This window comes from Hippopotamus amphibius, chromosome 4 (genome assembly GCF_030028045.1).
Source record: "Hippopotamus amphibius kiboko isolate mHipAmp2 chromosome 4, mHipAmp2.hap2, whole genome shotgun sequence".
In the NCBI taxonomy this organism is placed as follows: domain Eukaryota; kingdom Metazoa; phylum Chordata; class Mammalia; order Artiodactyla; family Hippopotamidae; genus Hippopotamus; species Hippopotamus amphibius.
In genome coordinates this window covers 52972793-52989474 of record NC_080189.1, presented here as the reverse complement: position 1 = coordinate 52989474, position 16682 = coordinate 52972793, and the positions used below count along the sequence as shown (strand labels likewise).

The 16682-nt window shown below is 34.3% G+C and overlaps 1 protein-coding gene across 2 annotated transcripts in view; it reads left to right on the top strand.

Moving 5' to 3' along the window:
• The window catches only part of STK31 (serine/threonine kinase 31), an 88981-nt gene that overhangs the window by 50713 nt on the left and 21586 nt on the right, over positions 1–16682 (top strand). For both annotated transcript variants that reach the window (XM_057733061.1, XM_057733062.1), the window contains exon 21: positions 2806–2928. In XM_057733061.1, coding sequence (XP_057589044.1) covers positions 2806–2928 — 123 coding nt within the window. The remainder of the gene's footprint in view (positions 1–2805; positions 2929–16682) is intronic.

Genomic DNA, 16682 nt, shown 5'->3' with positions numbered 1-16682 from the left:
AACTACAAATAGAACTACCATATAATCCAGTAATCCCACTACTGGGCATATACCCAAAGAAAACCATCATCCCAAAAGAAACATGTACCATAATGTTTATTGCAGCACTATTTACAATAGCCAGGACATGGAAGCAACCGAAATGCCCATCAACAAATGAATGGATACAGAAGATGTGGCATATGTATACAATGGAATATTACTCAGCTCTAAAAAGGGATGAGATGGAGCTATATGTAATGAGGTGGATAGACCTAGAGTCTGTCATACAGAGTGAAGTAAGCCAGAAAGAGAAAAACAAATACTGTATGCTAACGCATATTTATGGAATCTAAAAAAAAAATGGTACTGATGAACCCTGTGATAGGGCAAGAATAAGGATGCAGTTGCAGAGAATGGACTGGAGGACACGAGGCTGGGGGGGGCGGGGGGTGAAGGGGAAGCTGGGACTAAGTGAGAGAGTAGCATAGACATATATATACTACCAAATGTAGAATAGATAGCTAGTGGGAAGTTGCTGTATAACAAAGGGAGATCAACTCGATGGTGGATGATGCCTTAGAGGGCCAGGACGGGGAGGGTGGGGGGGAGTCGAGGGAGGGAGGGAGGGAATACAGGGATATATGTATAAATACAGTTGATTGACTTTGGTGTACCTCAAAAACTGGTACAAGAGTGTAAAGCAATTATATTCCAAAAAAAAAAGAAACCCCATACTGATTTGCAGTCACTCCCCCTTTCTTTCTCTGCTCAGCCTCTTGGAAACCACTAATCCATTTTCTGTCCCTATGAATTTGCCTGTTCTGGACATTTCCTATAAATTGAATCATATGTGACCTTTAGTGATTGACTTATTTCACTCTGCATAATGTTTTCGAGGTTCATCCATGTTATAGCATGTGTCTGAACTTCATTCCTTTTTAAAAATGTCCAAATCATATTCTGTTGTATGGATATATACCATATTTTGTTTTTACATTCATCAATTTGTGGGCATTTGGGTTTCCACTTTTTGATTATTATGAATAATGTTGCTGTGAACATCATTATACAAGTTTTTGTGTGGAGATATGTTTTATTGGGAATGGAATTGTTGGGCTATATGGTAGCTGTTCTGTGTTTCACTTTTTAAGGAACAAAACTATTTTCCAAAGTGGCTGCACTGTTTTACATTCTCATCAGTGATGTATGAGGATTCCAATTTCTCAACATCTTTTCCAATATTTTATTGTCTGAGGAGTTCTCTTTGACTAGTAAAATTCATAATTTTTTTAAGAGATTTTTTTATGTGGACCATTTTTAAAAAGTCATTATTGAATTTGTTACAGTTATTGTTTCTGTTTTATGTTTTGGTTTTTTGGCCACGAGGCATGTGGAATCTTAGTTCCCTGACCAGGGATCAAACCCACACCTCTTGCATTGGATGGCAAAATCTTAACCACTGGAACGCGAGGGAAGTCCCCATAATGCTTTATATATTGTTCATCTGCAAGTCATAGGATAATGTCACCTGTCTGTATACAGTTTCAGTGGTTTTCATATGGTACCTCAAAAAGATGAGAAAATAAAAATGTAAAACTATAGTGAAATCCTGAATTATAGAGGATTTATAAAAGTAGATTTGCTGAAATGTGTATTTTATATTTATTTATTTGAAAATTGGGGTAGCATCTTAAGAAAAATAACTAAACTGAGTTTTAAAAAGTTCTCAGTTCTTAGGGATCCCAGTTAGTTTACCTTTTGAGCATGCCATTTGCACAACTATAGATATGATTTCAAGGTATTCTTCCTGTTTTATACTGATTTATCGGCTGTTATTATCCAGTAAAACATTGTTTTTAATCTCTATTTAAAATTATTTACTTAGAAATATTGATTAAACTCACTTTTTGCTCCATTTTTCACCCTACTCTCAGATTGAAGTACTAACCAAGAAGAGTAATTTGAAAAGTAGTCTAGTCAAGAGCATTGCTTTTCAGGCTTTACACTTGTTAAAATGCAATTTTTAGAAATTGAGGTAAAATTAGTAAATGACATTATGTGTTTCAGGTATACATAGAATGCAGATTTTTATTCAGAATTTCTGGGATGGAGATTTGTATTTCTAACAAGCTCCCAGGTGATACTGTATCTGCTGGTCTTTGGACCACAGTCTGAGAAGCAAGGATAATGATGGTAGTGATATGTACTAGGTAATTATTGTGCTGATCACCTTTAACTTTACAGTAACTCTGTAAAGTAGTTACAAATTAATTAATTTCCTTTTTACAAATTAATCAATTTAGGCTGAAAGTGGTTAAAACCCAAGATCACATAGCAAATAAATGGCAGAGTGGGATTTGCAGTCAAGGTTTATCTGAATCCTGGGTTCATGTACTTGTTATTCATCATCCTTTGACACACTGGAAATGGTATACTTAGAAAATGGTCGGTAAGGAAGTACTTTGTAGACTTGTGGTTTTTAAAAGTTATTTAGAATTTTCATAATTAGAAAATAGCACTGCCTCTTGCCCTTATGAAATGTATTTTTTTAAAAAAGAGTACCAAATTCTTAAAGAATCACTGGTTCTTAATTTTTAATCTGCTGGAGTCTACAGTGTGAAATGTAACCATGGTCTCACTGTTAATTTCATGAGACTGATTTTAAGAACAATTTATAATAGTGGGAATTAGGTAAAAATATTTGAAAGCAAGAGAGAATAAAATATTTCAAATGAATATTGTGTTAATTACATACAGATTACTTCACAGAAAGCCGCCTCAAGTGTGTTGCCTTTAAAATATTTAACTTAACTGTTTTTATAGAGTCAGCGAGCCTCAGTGAACATGATGGTTGGTGACTTGAGTTTGCTGTCACCTGAATTGAAAATGGGAAAACCTGTTTCTCCAAGTTCTGACTTATATGCTTATGGCTGTCTTTTATTGTGGGTAGGTTACTTTTTAAATTTAAACAGATCAAACATTTATTTATATCTATTTCAGTATAGAGAGTGATGATTTGAAGTGGCTTTCCTCAGTATATTATTCTGAATAAAAAATAGTGGTAGATTTTTAGTAGAAAAAAATTTCTTCCCAGCTGTTTTTAAAATTTTGTCATAAACTGTTGCTATACAGTTGATCTTTGAACAACATGGATTTGAACTGTGTGGGTCCACTTAAGCGCAGTTTCATTTTCAGTAGTAAATACTGTAGTACTATGTCATCCGTGGTTGCGTGGATACAGAGGAACCATGATATGGAGGGCCAACTGTGAATTATATATAGGTTTTCAACTGTGCCAAGCATCAGTACCTCTAACCTCCATGTTGTTCGAGAGTCAGTTGTACTTCTTATCACCTGTTGTGTACTTTCTAAAAATTGGCTTGATGTATGTTTTACATATCATGCTATTGTCTTAGTTTTATTGAAGTCAAGATTAACATTGAAGATGGTTTTGTCCTGTATTAATCTGGAAGTAATTCATGCATATATGGAAAATAAATATTAAATGATATTAAGTGAGCCTTGAGTAAGTATTCCTGCTTTGAGTATAAACCAGATAGCTATTTCTAATCCATGGTTTAAACCCATTCTTCCTGTGAAATATGAGGGGTTAAGTGTTAACAAGGAAAGGATGTCTGTTCTCACTTCTTTTGTTTAACATCATACTAGAGATTCTAGCCCAGGGGTCAGGAAAGTTTTCTATAAACAGCCGGATGGTAAATACTCCAGGCTTTGTGGGACATATGGTTTCTGCTGCTTTAGCGTGAAATCAGCTATAGACAGTACATAAATAAATTAGTGTCTCTGTTGCAGTAAAACTTTATTTATAGATATTGAAATTTGAATTTCATGTAATTTTCATTTGTCATGAAATAGTATTCTTTGATTTTCTTTTAAACATTTAAAAATGTGGAAACCATTCTTGGCTTGCAGTGGGATGGATTTGGCATGCAGGCTGTAGTTTGCTAATCCTGGTTCTAGCCAGTCAGATAACAAAAAGAAATAAAAGGCATACAGTTTGAAAATGAAGAAGTAAAGCTGTCTTTGTTTGAGGATGACATGATTAGTTATGTAGAAAATCTTTGTGAATGTTATGTACATAAGTGCTACTAAAACTAATAAGTTTAGCAAGGTTGCAGGATACAAAGTCAGTATAATAGTTGTGTTTCTGTGTACTGGGAAATTGAAATTAGAAAGTTATTTACAGAAGTATAAAAAACATGGAATTTTTAGAGATAAATTTGACAAAAGATTTGCAAGATCTGTACACTGAAAACTACAAAAATATTGTTGAGAGAAATTAAAGAGGGTGTAAATAAATGGAGTGATGCGCCATGCTCATGGACTGGAAGAATCAGTATTATATGGATGTGAGCGCTTCTCAAATTGGTCTATAACTTTGATACAATTTCAACAAAACTGCTCCTAGGCTTTTTTTTTTTTGACAGTAATTGACTATCAGATTCTATAGTTTATATGAAAATACGTGGGATCTGGGATAGCTAAAACAATTTTGAAAAAGAATACAAGTGAAAGACATTAACTGATTTTAAGCCAATAAAATTACAGTAAATCCAGACAGTGTGATATTCCTGTAAAATTAGACATAAAAATCAATGGAAGAGAATAGGGACAGTAGAAATAGACCCACTCATATATGGTCAATTGATTTTTGACAAAAGTGCCAGAACAATTCTGTGAGGGAAAGGATAGTCTTCAACAAATGGTATTTTAACAATTGGATATCTGTACATAAAAAATAAACTTTGACTCATTCCTTGCACAATGTATAAAAATTAACTCTAAATATATATTAGACCTAAATGTAAATAAAGCCTAAGTGTTTAAAAGTCAGGAATAAAACATAGGAGAAAATCTTATTGACTTTGAGTTTGGCAAAGATTTCTTGTAACAAGACACAAAAAACATCAAGTATAAATAAAAAAATAACTTGGATTTCATTAAAATTCAAAATTTTGCTCTTCACAAGACACTATTACAAAAATGAAAGGCAAGTCATACACGAACTGGGAGAAAATATTTGCAAAATATATATCTGACAAAAGACTTGTATCCAGCTTACAAAGAACTCTTACAACTCAGTAATAGCTCAAAAATGGGCAAAATATTTAAATAGGCACTTAACCAAATAAAATGTCCAGATGGTAAATGAACATGTGAAAAGATACTCTCAATATCATTAGTCATTAGAGAAATGCAAGTTAAAAGCAAAATGATATAATACCACACACCCACTATAATGTCTAAAATTAAAAATACTGACCATACCAAGTGTTGGCTAAGATGTATAGCAAACAGAACTCTCATATGTTGTGGAGGGGAATGTAAATGGAACAACCACTTTGGAAAACAATTTGGCAGTTGTTAAAAGGTTAAACATACCTCTTATATGACCCAGCTGTTTTACTCCTGGGAATTTAGCTAAGAGAAGTGAAAGTGTATGTCAACACAAAGACTTGTACACAAATATTCAAAGACATTTTATTTGTAATAGCCCAAGACTGGGAACAACCCAAATGTCTATAAACAGATGAATGGATTAAACAGTCTATCTATCTATTGGAATACTACTCAGCAATAAAAAGGAATGAAATATTAATACAGGCATGCCTTGTTTTATTGTGCTTTGCTTTATTGCAGTTTACATGTATTGCATTTTTTATATATTGAAGATTTGTGGCAGCCTTGCATTGTCAGATGATGGTTAGAATTTTTTAGCAATAAAGTATTTTTAAATTAAGGTATGCACATTGTTTTTTAGACATAATGGTATTGCACACTTAATAGGTTACAGTATAGTGTAAACAACTTTTATGTCACGGGAAACCAAAAAAAAATTGTGTGACTTGCTTTATTGAAGTATTCATTTTATTGCAGTGGTCTGGAACTGAGTCCTCAATGTCTCGGAGGTATGCCTTTACACTCAGTAATGTGGAGGAATCTCAAAATAATTTTGCAAAGCTAAAAAGCCAAAAGAAAGAAAGTACATATTTTATGGTTTTATAGAATTCTAAAAAATGCAAACTTATCTATGGTGATAGGAAGGAGATTGTCAGTGCTGTGGGGTTTGAGGGTAGAGGGGAAGAAAGGGATAGATTACAAGGGGCATAAGGAAGTTTTGGCGTGATCACCATGTTCACCAGATTGATTGAGGTGATGATTTTGTAGGGGTATATATGCATATATCAAAATATTGATAATCATATACTTTAAACGCATGTAGTTTGTTGTACATCGATTATACCTTAATAAAGCTGTTATAGGAAGAGTATTTATAACTATCAAGTGGTAATCAGTGGGAATCCCATTCACTAATTAATTACTCATAAGTTTTAGTCTTATGCTGGCATATGTATTTAAAGTTGTCTGGCTTCATAGAACCATCATAGCCATGGAGATGATTATTGTACTGGCATCTTTTTATCACTGCTTTAGTAATCTTTTTATTCTTTACATGAGAAGGATGAAAGTAAATGTCTCAAATGTTCTTATGTTCCTGAGAGCGATCATAAATTATCACTTAAATATGGTAATAGCAGTCTTTATTCCACAAATTTCCTTTCTTCATTAACTGGTAGTAAAGAACTTTATGAGTAAGGACACTGTTGTTTTGAATTCCTGCTCTTCTCTAATGTTGACTAAGTTCTTTTAAAACTTTTATTTTTAAATTATCATGTAGTACAGTTGATTGGTTTTTGGTGTTCAGTCCTATGAATTTTAACGTATGTGTAGATATGTATACCCATCACCACAGTTAGGATACAGAACAGTTCCATAATTCTAAAAAAAAAAAAAAAAAAAAATTCCTGTGTGCTATCCCTTTGTAGTCATACCCTTTCCCTAACCCTTAACCCTTGGCAACTGCTGGTCTTTATCACTACAATTTTGTCTTTTTAAGAATGTCATATAAATGTTACCTTATGGTGTGTAACCTTTGAAACTAACTACTTCAGTCCGCATAATGCCTTTGAAATTCATCCAAGTTGTTTAGTGTATCAATAATTCATTCCATTTTTGTGGCTGCGTACCACTGTATTATATGGATGTACCAACTTTGTTTATCTGTTCACCTGTTGAAGGACATTTGGGTTGTTTCCAGTTTTTGGCTATTACAAATAAGGCTAGGAACATTTGTGTATAGGTTTTTGTGTGAACATGTTTTTACTTCCCTAGAATAAATAGGAGGGAGATTATTGAGTAGATTGTAGTTGTATGTATAACTTTATAAGGTGCTACCAAACTGTTTTTCATAGTGGCTGTACCATTTTGCTTTCTCAGAACCAGCACTATATGAGAGTTTCAGATGCTCTGCATAGTTGTTAATAAGTCATATTGCCATTGTTTTCTGTTTTAGCCATTCTCTTTGGTCTGTAGTAGTGTCTTGTGGTTTTAATTTAAATTTCTCTAATGGATAATGAGCATCTCTTTATTTGATGATTATTTGTCTTGCATATATCCTCTGTGGTGAAGTGTCTGTTCAAGTCTTTTGCCCATTTAAAAATTGGGTTTCTTACTATTGAGTTGCGAGCATTTAAAAACATATTCTAGATATAAATCCCTTGTCAGATGTTATTTACATATTTTTCCTAGTTTATAGTTGGTCTTTTCATTTTCCTGACAGTGTCTTCTGAAGAGAAAATGTTTTAATTTTGATGAAGTTCAATTTATTTTTGTTTTCCTTCCATGGATAATGTTTTTGTAGTTAGGAAGTGTTTGCCTAACCCCAGGTCATAAAGATTTTCTCTTATAATATCTTCTAAAAGCTTTACAGTTATATGCTTTACGTTTAGATCTAAGATCTATTTTGATATAATTTTTGTGTAAGGAATGAGGTTTATGTCAAGGTCCACTTTTTTTTTGCATATGGATGTCCAGTTACTAAAAAGACTGTGATTCTCTACTGAATTTCTTTTGCACTTTCATAAAATCAGTTGGTAATACTTGTGTGAGTCTGTTTCAGGACTCTTGATCATGTTCCATTGACCTATATATATCTGTCTGCTTACCAGTACTACACGATCTTGATTACTGTATTTTTATAGCAAATCTTAAAATTGTGTGTTTAGTAAAACAGTTTTTTCAAGTTGTTTTAGCAATTCAGATATCTTTGCCTTTCCATACACATTTTATAAACAGCTTGTCTGTATATACAGAAATGCTCTGTGGTTTTGATTTTGATTGGAACTGCATTAAATCTGTAGATCAAGTTGGGGAGAATTGACGTTTTGAATAATTGACATCTTTACTAGGTTAAATCTTTTAATCCATGAATCTGTTAAATTTAGATCTTCTTTTATTTGTTTCATCAGCATTTTGTTATTTTTGAGCTTATAGAACCTATACATGTTATTAGATTTTATACCTATTTCATTTTTTTCTAAGCTGTTGTGATATCTTAAAAAACTGTTTTCTAGTTGTTAAAGTTCTTTTTTTTCAAAACAACTATTTTATTGATAAGAAAGTTAGTTTAGTACCAAAGGTTACAGATATTTTGATCTTCCTCAAAAAGGTAGGCAAGTTACAATAGAAACATATAGTATAAAATAAATAGAAGGTCAAAGAGTCAAGACCCAAGGGCTATGCTTCAGAAGACAATATTCAGGGTTAAACTGGGGTCATTAGCAAAGAATCTTATTTCCAGAGCCATGGATAGATTACTGTCACATTATGGCTTTTAAAAGTTTTGGAATTAGCAAAAATAAAAGTAACAGCTTATTTGATATTAAAACAGTGCACTACTAACTAGATGTTTTGGAGCGTATCATAAGATATTTTGGTTTAGAATCACTTTTTTTACGGGACCCAGATTAAATGACAGAAAGATTCTGAAGACTGCCTTCACCTACAGAAAATTCTAGTGTTTGAGTGTTGGTGACATTTCCACCTCCAGCAATAAATCATGTCTTTTAACTGGTACAGTTGGAAGGTAGTCTTAAGGTTCTTCTGTATTTTTTCAGGTTATAATGAAATTCTTAAAGGTATTTCTAGAAGCCAGTTTTAAAAATTAGAGCAGTTCTGATGTGATATTGAAAAAAAATGGTGTTTGTGTGTAGGTGTTACTGTGAGGAAGATGAATAATTTTAAAATAAAGAGAAGTAAATAGTTATTTTCTTTTATTCAGGTGACACTTTTTTAGCATGGCCTTCTCTAAAATGCAATGTTTTCCCTGCTTTAGTTTTCTCTTAACATACTATACATGTCTTTTATTTATCTTTATTATTGTCTGCTTCTACCATTAGAGTGTAATCTCCTTTCAGGCAGCCTGTCTGTCTTGTTTGCTACCATATCCTATGCCTAGAAGTGTGTCTGGTGTAGAGCTGTCACTGGAATATTAATTGAATGAAAGCATCCCTTTATGATATCAAAATGAATGTTTAAATTTTGGTCACAATTATGTGCTGAAGTGTTAGGCTTTTTTTTTTTTTTTTTTTTTTAAATAAAATGTGCCATGTTTCCTTGGCGCATTCATCTAATGATCTCTTCACCATGGCCCCTTATACATTTCTTCGGAACCTTGTTTGAAGTTTTTCTTTTTATTCCGACTCCAAAGATATTCCTAGAAGATGTTAGTGGTCATATTGATCCCCCATTGAACAACTTAGTTTTGCATTTGTTGGACCTCCTTAACAATTTGAGACCCATACCTTCATGCAGTTTGTTACCTCCAAAACCAGGATTTTGTGATTCCCTATAATTTTTCTTTTACAAAAGTAAAGAATCTAATCCAGTATATTTTTATCTGGTCAGGACTTACTGTCCTCTCATTTTACTATAACTGCTCTTAAATCTCCAGTATGTTTTGTCCCCTGTCTCCCCTCTCCCCCAAGTCTATCAGCAACCTCCTAGTTTCTTTTCCTTTATTCTTCAGCTTTGGACCCAATCATAGACTTCCATGTATTCCTTTTGACTCCTATTCTTCTGTTTAGCCTCTTTACACAAACCCCATTTCTAGATATGTTTTGCGGTCTGCTCTATATGCTTTAAAAAATATTTTTTCTATTTTAAAGCTTTTATTTCTATGTGAGAATAACTTTTATAAAAGACACATATATTTGATTTTTCTCCAGAGTATGACCAAACATTATATTTATTAATTTAAGGACATTATTATGTCTATTTATAACATGGTGATAACATCTTCCCTTGCTGGGAGCACATAGTGCATGTTTGGAACGTAGTTAATAAGTGCTTTATGAACTTTATCTTATTGCATCGTGTGATGGAGCAGATCATTATCCCAGTTGTAGACATGAGGCATGTGAAGGTCAAAGAAGGACATCATTTTTTAAGTAATGTCCCATCTCAGAATTTCAGTGTCTTGAGGTTCTGTACAAGACCACCTTCTGCATTCACATCACATACTGAACCTTGAAGGTGCAGGCTTCCCTGAAGCCAGTGATGAACAATTGCTGAAGGGGCTCAGGCTTTGGAAATCAGTTATTAATAAATGTCATTGCTGCTATGTCATTGACTACTATGAAGTCCCTTACATTTTACAGTGCCTTGTCTTCTGTGAGCTGTTTGGTGAGAAGCCCTCCTTTTAGAAAGTCTTACATGGATGTGAATAAAACTTCTGTTTAGAGTTCAGGTGTACTTTTTATACATTATGCTTCATTTTGATGTGTAATCCCCAACTGAGAGACAAAGGGAAAAATAATATTCCATATCTTGTCATTCCTTTAGACCCAGCTAATGTGACCTGTGATGAGTGCCTCTCACAAAAATTCCAGTTAAGTCTCAAGAGAAGGAAAATGGGTGGCAGCCCACTAAAATCTGGAAATGATTCTAACATCATAGTTAAGCAGACTGAGTGGAATGGATCTCATTATTACAGAGTTGGATATAGGAGGATTAAGAGTTCCAGGCTGGATGGAGCCACTAACATCTCTAATATCCTCCTCTAATTTCAGGGGTTTGTGGACCTGCTCAGAGAGGCAAACAAAACTCATTATTGTTTTCTTGTTGGATCCATGTGCAGAGAACTTGGAGTTCACTTCTTAAAGTATGGTATTAGGATTATCTATAACATTTACCCATATTTTTACTCTTTTCAGTTCTTTTTTCATTCCTGATGTTTAAGTATTTCTTCTTTTATCATTTCCTTTCTATTTTAAGAACTTCCTTTAGACATTCTTTTAAGGTAAGTCTGCTGGTGACAAATTCTTAGTTTTCCTTCATCTGAGAATATCTTAATTGCACCCTCATTTCTGAAGGATATTTTTTGCTGGGTACAGAATTCTGGGCTTATAATTCTTTTCTTTCAGTGCTTAAAAAATGCTGTGCCACTTTCTTTGGACCTTCATGGTTTCTCACGAGAAATCCCCTGTCATTTGAATCATTATTCCTCTTATAAATAATGCGATGTTTCTCTGCATCTGTTTTTAAGACTTTTCTTTGGCATTAGTTTTCTGAAGTTTGATTATGATGTGTCTTAGCACAGATTCCTTTGCATTTACTCTTTAGGGTTTGCTCAGCTTCTTCAGTTTGTTTATGTTTTTCAGCAAATTTATGAAATTTGGTTCAGCTGTTATTCATATGTTTTGTTAGTCCTTTATTCTTTCTCCTTTTTTCTGAGACTCTGCTGATACAAATTTTGCATCTTTTGTTATTGTCCCACAGATTGCTGAAGCTCTGTTCATTTTCTTTCTGTTGTTCAAATTGGATGTTTTCTGTTTTTCTGTTTTGAGTTCCATCACTGCTTTCCTCTGTCATTCATCCTGCTATTGAGCCAATCCAGTGAGTTTTTTATTTCTGTTGTTCTGCTGTTGTTTTTCAGTTCTAAAATTTCCATTTGGTTTTCTCTATATCTTCTGTATTCTTTGCTGAGACTTTGTTTCTTTTTCTTTCATGTATGTTTCTAATTGATCTCTGAGCATTGTTATGATGGCTCCTTTAAAATCCTTGTCAGATAATCCTTGCATCTGTGTCATCCTAATGTCTTATGTTGATTGTCTTTTTGTCATTTACAATTTTGTTGGTTTTTAGTTTGACGTGATTTTTGATTGTAGCCTGAACATTTGGGGTATTATGTTCCGAGACTCAGCATCCTATTTAATCTTCATTTTTTTGCAGTTACCCTGTTTAGGTGTAGTGTACAGTTTCAAATGAGTTTAGATCTTCAGCTCCCCATTGCACTCTGCTGATACCACTTCAGCAAAATGGAATGCTGATTTGCACTGCTTTTTTCTTCTCTCGTCCCTGATGGCTGGGAATGGAAATTCATCTCTCTTTTGAGTCCTGTTGACACTGGGGAGCAGGAGTAGCAAAGTGTTAAAACTGTTACTGCTTTACCACTACCTTATTCCACCTCTTTGTACCGTGTTGCTGCCAGGTGAGGGTTTAAGCTTCATTTCCCACTGGGTCCTGCTGACACTTGGGGAGTGGAGAGGGCAAAATAGAGGGCTGGCTAACACTGCCTCACATTGCTTTTTCTGCTTTATTGCTGCTGCGTAGGTGTAGAAGATAGCTCTCCACTGGGTCCCATTGATAGTACCCCTTTGGGTAGGTTGCCAACTAGTGCCATCGTATACACCCTTGTTCTGCCTCTTTGTTGGTGGGTAGGGCTGGGAGTTCAGCTCCTCACTGAGCCCTACTGACAGTTTTTCCTTTGGTATTTGGCTGAAATAGAGGCTGTTACCAAAAAGCTTTTCTGTTCTATTAGACTACCGTATTCCCAGTCCTTTGGCTAGATGGACCAGGCTTTTCTTGAGGCTTTTTTGGTCTGTGGCTCTTGCCATTTCTGGGTTGCAGGCTTCTCTAGCATCAGTGTGGGATATAGAAGAGTCAAAAATAAAACCCAGGGAATTCACCATTGTGCATTTCTTAAGTCCCAAGGTTCCTAGCCACTTCACTTTCTTCTTTCCATTTTACTTTTTATTTACACTTTTCAGAGTCTTCTTAGGTTTGTTGGTTGTATTTATTCAGATTTTATTTTAGGAGATAAGACTGGTATGGAATGGGACCCCCTTAATACCTTGGGAACTAATGCTTTTGCGGAATGTCACCACCACATCAGTCTCACTTCTCTTAGGTCCTCAGTGCTTTCTTCCAGTGCTTTCACCTGCCCACAGCCAGTTCATTCTCATATTTCCCTCAACGATTACTTTAAATCTTTTACTGCTTTCCTCAAGCCTCTACCTAAATCTTACCCCATTCTTTTGAGTAGACCTTGCCGCCCTTTTTTTTTCTTTTTTTTGAGATCATGGTATGTGCTACCCATAAAATTTCAGTGCTTCTGTCTACAAACTGGTCATCTCTTTACTGGGTCTTCTGTCTTCTCTCTCAGAGAATTAAAGTGCTCCTTCTCCAGTGCAAGCCATCTGCATGTGACCTTGACCCCAGTTTCTCTCCTATTCTAGTACCTCTCTTTTACCATTCTTCTATCTTCACTGTATCTTTAGTCTATTTCTTTTCTTTTTATTCTTCACCTTTTCTTCAGCCTAAAAATATGGTTAAGTCTAATTTACCAGAAAAAAAATCCACAGTTATTACTTTTCCCATTGTTTTCTATGATACAGCAACTTCTAAGTTCTTCTACCTTTGTGACTGGGCATTTCTTTTAATCCTCTTTAGTACATATGTTAAATGTTAGTGATCCCAGAGATTTAGCCCACATCCTACTAAAGCAGCCCTTCCTTAGGTGTTCTTATTTAGAACCAGTTCTCAAAGCTTCTGGCACCACCCATTTGTTGTGGTTCTCACATTTATGAGAGTAATCTAGTCCTCTTGCCAGAGTTTCAGCCTTGTGTGAATATGGCTTCCTTCTGGCTAACTTTAGCTTAATTTATTAAATACCTTATCTTGTTCCAAAAAGGATATAAGGCAGTTCACAGGGGTACTTGAAAACAGAGCAAGACATTATAAATTGAAGATGAGAAGAAGGAAAAAAAGGATGTGGACATAAAGTAGAATCATGAATGGGAGTGCTACAAAATGCACACCTCAAAAACCTATACAATACTTGTGTTGCCATTCCTTCTTTCTGTATTCATAGCAGGCACTGAAGAGTGACCATAGTGATGTTCATTGAGCTCTTGACCTCAAAACAGCACCTGTAAGAAATAGTACTGACCAATCAGAGTTGGTATTTAAAAACAAGCCTGTTTCCCATTCCCATGAATACATTTTCTATGAATGAGTCACTAGGATAGCTGTTATCTTTCTTTCAGCCATTATAAATAAGAAAGGAAACGTAATCTGTTATAAAAATCATTATCCCTAAGGTAAAAGCAAGTCAGTTAAGAAAAGCATAGCTATTGCCTTAATTGTTGTTGTGGAAAGTTTTACATATTGAAAGCAAAATAATAAATAATGAAACCCCTTATTTTCAGCCAGATGCAACTATTGTCAACATTTAATTATAGCTGTTCTTGGTAATAAGACTAGGGACGCTCATAAAGACCGCATTTACATTGTTAACTATATGTTCCAAGTTACCTGAAATTTAAAAAATGAGAGTAGATAACACTTAGGCAGTGTTTGCCATACATCAGTTACTTTTTAAGTATTTAACCACTTTAATTCTTACAGTAGCCTTATAAGTGAGGAACCTGAGTCAAAGAGAAATGAGATCATTTGTCCAGAATACCTGTGGCTGGTAAGAAGTGGAACCAGGATTCAAACCCAGCCAGTCTGCCTTACAGGATGCTCACTCTTTACCACTATACCATTTCTCCCAGTCTTTACCCCAACAGTCTCTTCTAGCCACCTGAGCCAACAACCTTGTAGTCTTTTTTTTGACTCTTCCTTCTCCCTCTTCTCCTCCTTCTAGTTGGTTACCAGTCTTGCCATTTTACAAATTCTCAGATTTATAGCTGTTAAAATATTGTGCTAGTTCTGTATCTCTTCTCTAACTGGCTTGTCATAAGAGGTTTATTGAAAGATAAATGTGGTAGAAGATAAGGCTTCTTAGAAGATAAACGTTTTAACTTGTAATCTCCAGTTTTCTTTACTTTGATGCAGGATAGGACATACTCTTGAGGACTCTGTTAGTCAGGGTTCAATCATGAAAACAAGCCATGGTCTGTGTATTCCAGTTATAAAGTGTTTTGATACAGAAATGTAAAGCTTTCACATACATTGGGAGGTGTGGGGTAACAAAGGGTAGGGAATCAGTAATCTGTTTCAGCCTGTAACACTTGAAGCAGATTGTTAAGAGTTTGTCTGAAAGTTGCTGGGAAAATAAAGAATCTGTAAGAACCTTGTATATACCATTGCATCCTGTTCCATATATGTTTTAATTTCCTTTGAGAGTTTCTCCTTGACCCATGAATTATTTAGAATTGTGATGTTTAATTTCCATATGTTCAGAGATTTTGTTATATTTCTGTATTGATTTTGAATTTGATTTAATTATCATCAGAAAGCATATTCTGTATATCATCCTTGTGCATTTGTTGAGGTTTGTTTTATTGTTAGAATATGGTCTATGTTGGTGAATGTTCCATGAGATCTCGAAAAAAATGTGTATTCTGCTATTTTGGGGTGGAGTTTTCTATGTATATGAATTAGACACCGTTGGCTAATCGGGTTCTTTGTATCTTTATCCTTAACTGATTTTCTGTCTAGTACATTTATTGGTTGCTGAGAGAGAGGGCTGCTGAAGTCTCCTCCTATAATTGTGAATTTTTCTGTTCCTCTTTTCAGCTCTATCATTTTTTTCTTCTTGTATCTTAAGGCCTTATGGTTTAGTGTGTACGTATTTGAATTATGTCTTCCTGGTGTATTGGTCCTTTTTATTATTATGTAATGTCCCTCTTTGTACTTATTTTCTTTACTCTGACATCTACTTTATCTGATATTAATACAGCCATTCCTGTATTTGTATGTATGTTTGTATGTATGTATTTATTTTTTATTGAAGTATAATTGACTTACAATATTATGTTGGTTTCGGGTGTATAATATAGTGATTCAATATTTTCATACCTTACAAGATGATTATCATAAGACTGATTACTGTCACCATACAAAGTTATTACATACTCTTGAATATGTTTCCTGTGCTGTACATTACATCCCTGTGACTTATTTATTGTATAACTGGAAGTGTATACCTCTTAATCTCTCTCACCTGTTTCATTCATTCCCTCACACCCTCTTCCCTCTGGCAGCCACTCGTTTGTTCTCTGTATTTATGAATCTGTTTCTTTTTTATGTTTGTTTATTTTATTTTTTTATATTCCTCGTATAAGTGAAATCGTATATTAATTTGTCTTTCTCTGTCTGACTTATTTCACTTAGCATAATACCTTCTAGGTCCATTCATGTTGTTGCAAATGGTAAGATTTCATTCTTTTATTTATGGCTGAGTAGTATCCCATTGTAAAATAAATACACACACCACATCTTCTTTATCCATTCATCTATTGATGGACTCTTAGGTTGCTTCCATATCTTGGCTTTTGTAAATAATGCTGCAGTGAACATGGGGGTGTATATATCTTTTCTAATTAGTGGTTTTGTGTCATTTGAGTAAATATCCAGAAGTAGAATACATGGGTCATATGGAAGTTCTCTTCCTGATGTTTTGAGGACTCTCCATACTGTTTTACATAGTGGCTGCACTAATTTACAGTTCCATCAATAGTGTACAAGGGTTCCTTTTTCTCCACATCCTCTCCAACACTTGTTCTTTCTTGTCTTTTTGATAATAGCCATTTTCATGGATGTGAGGTGAT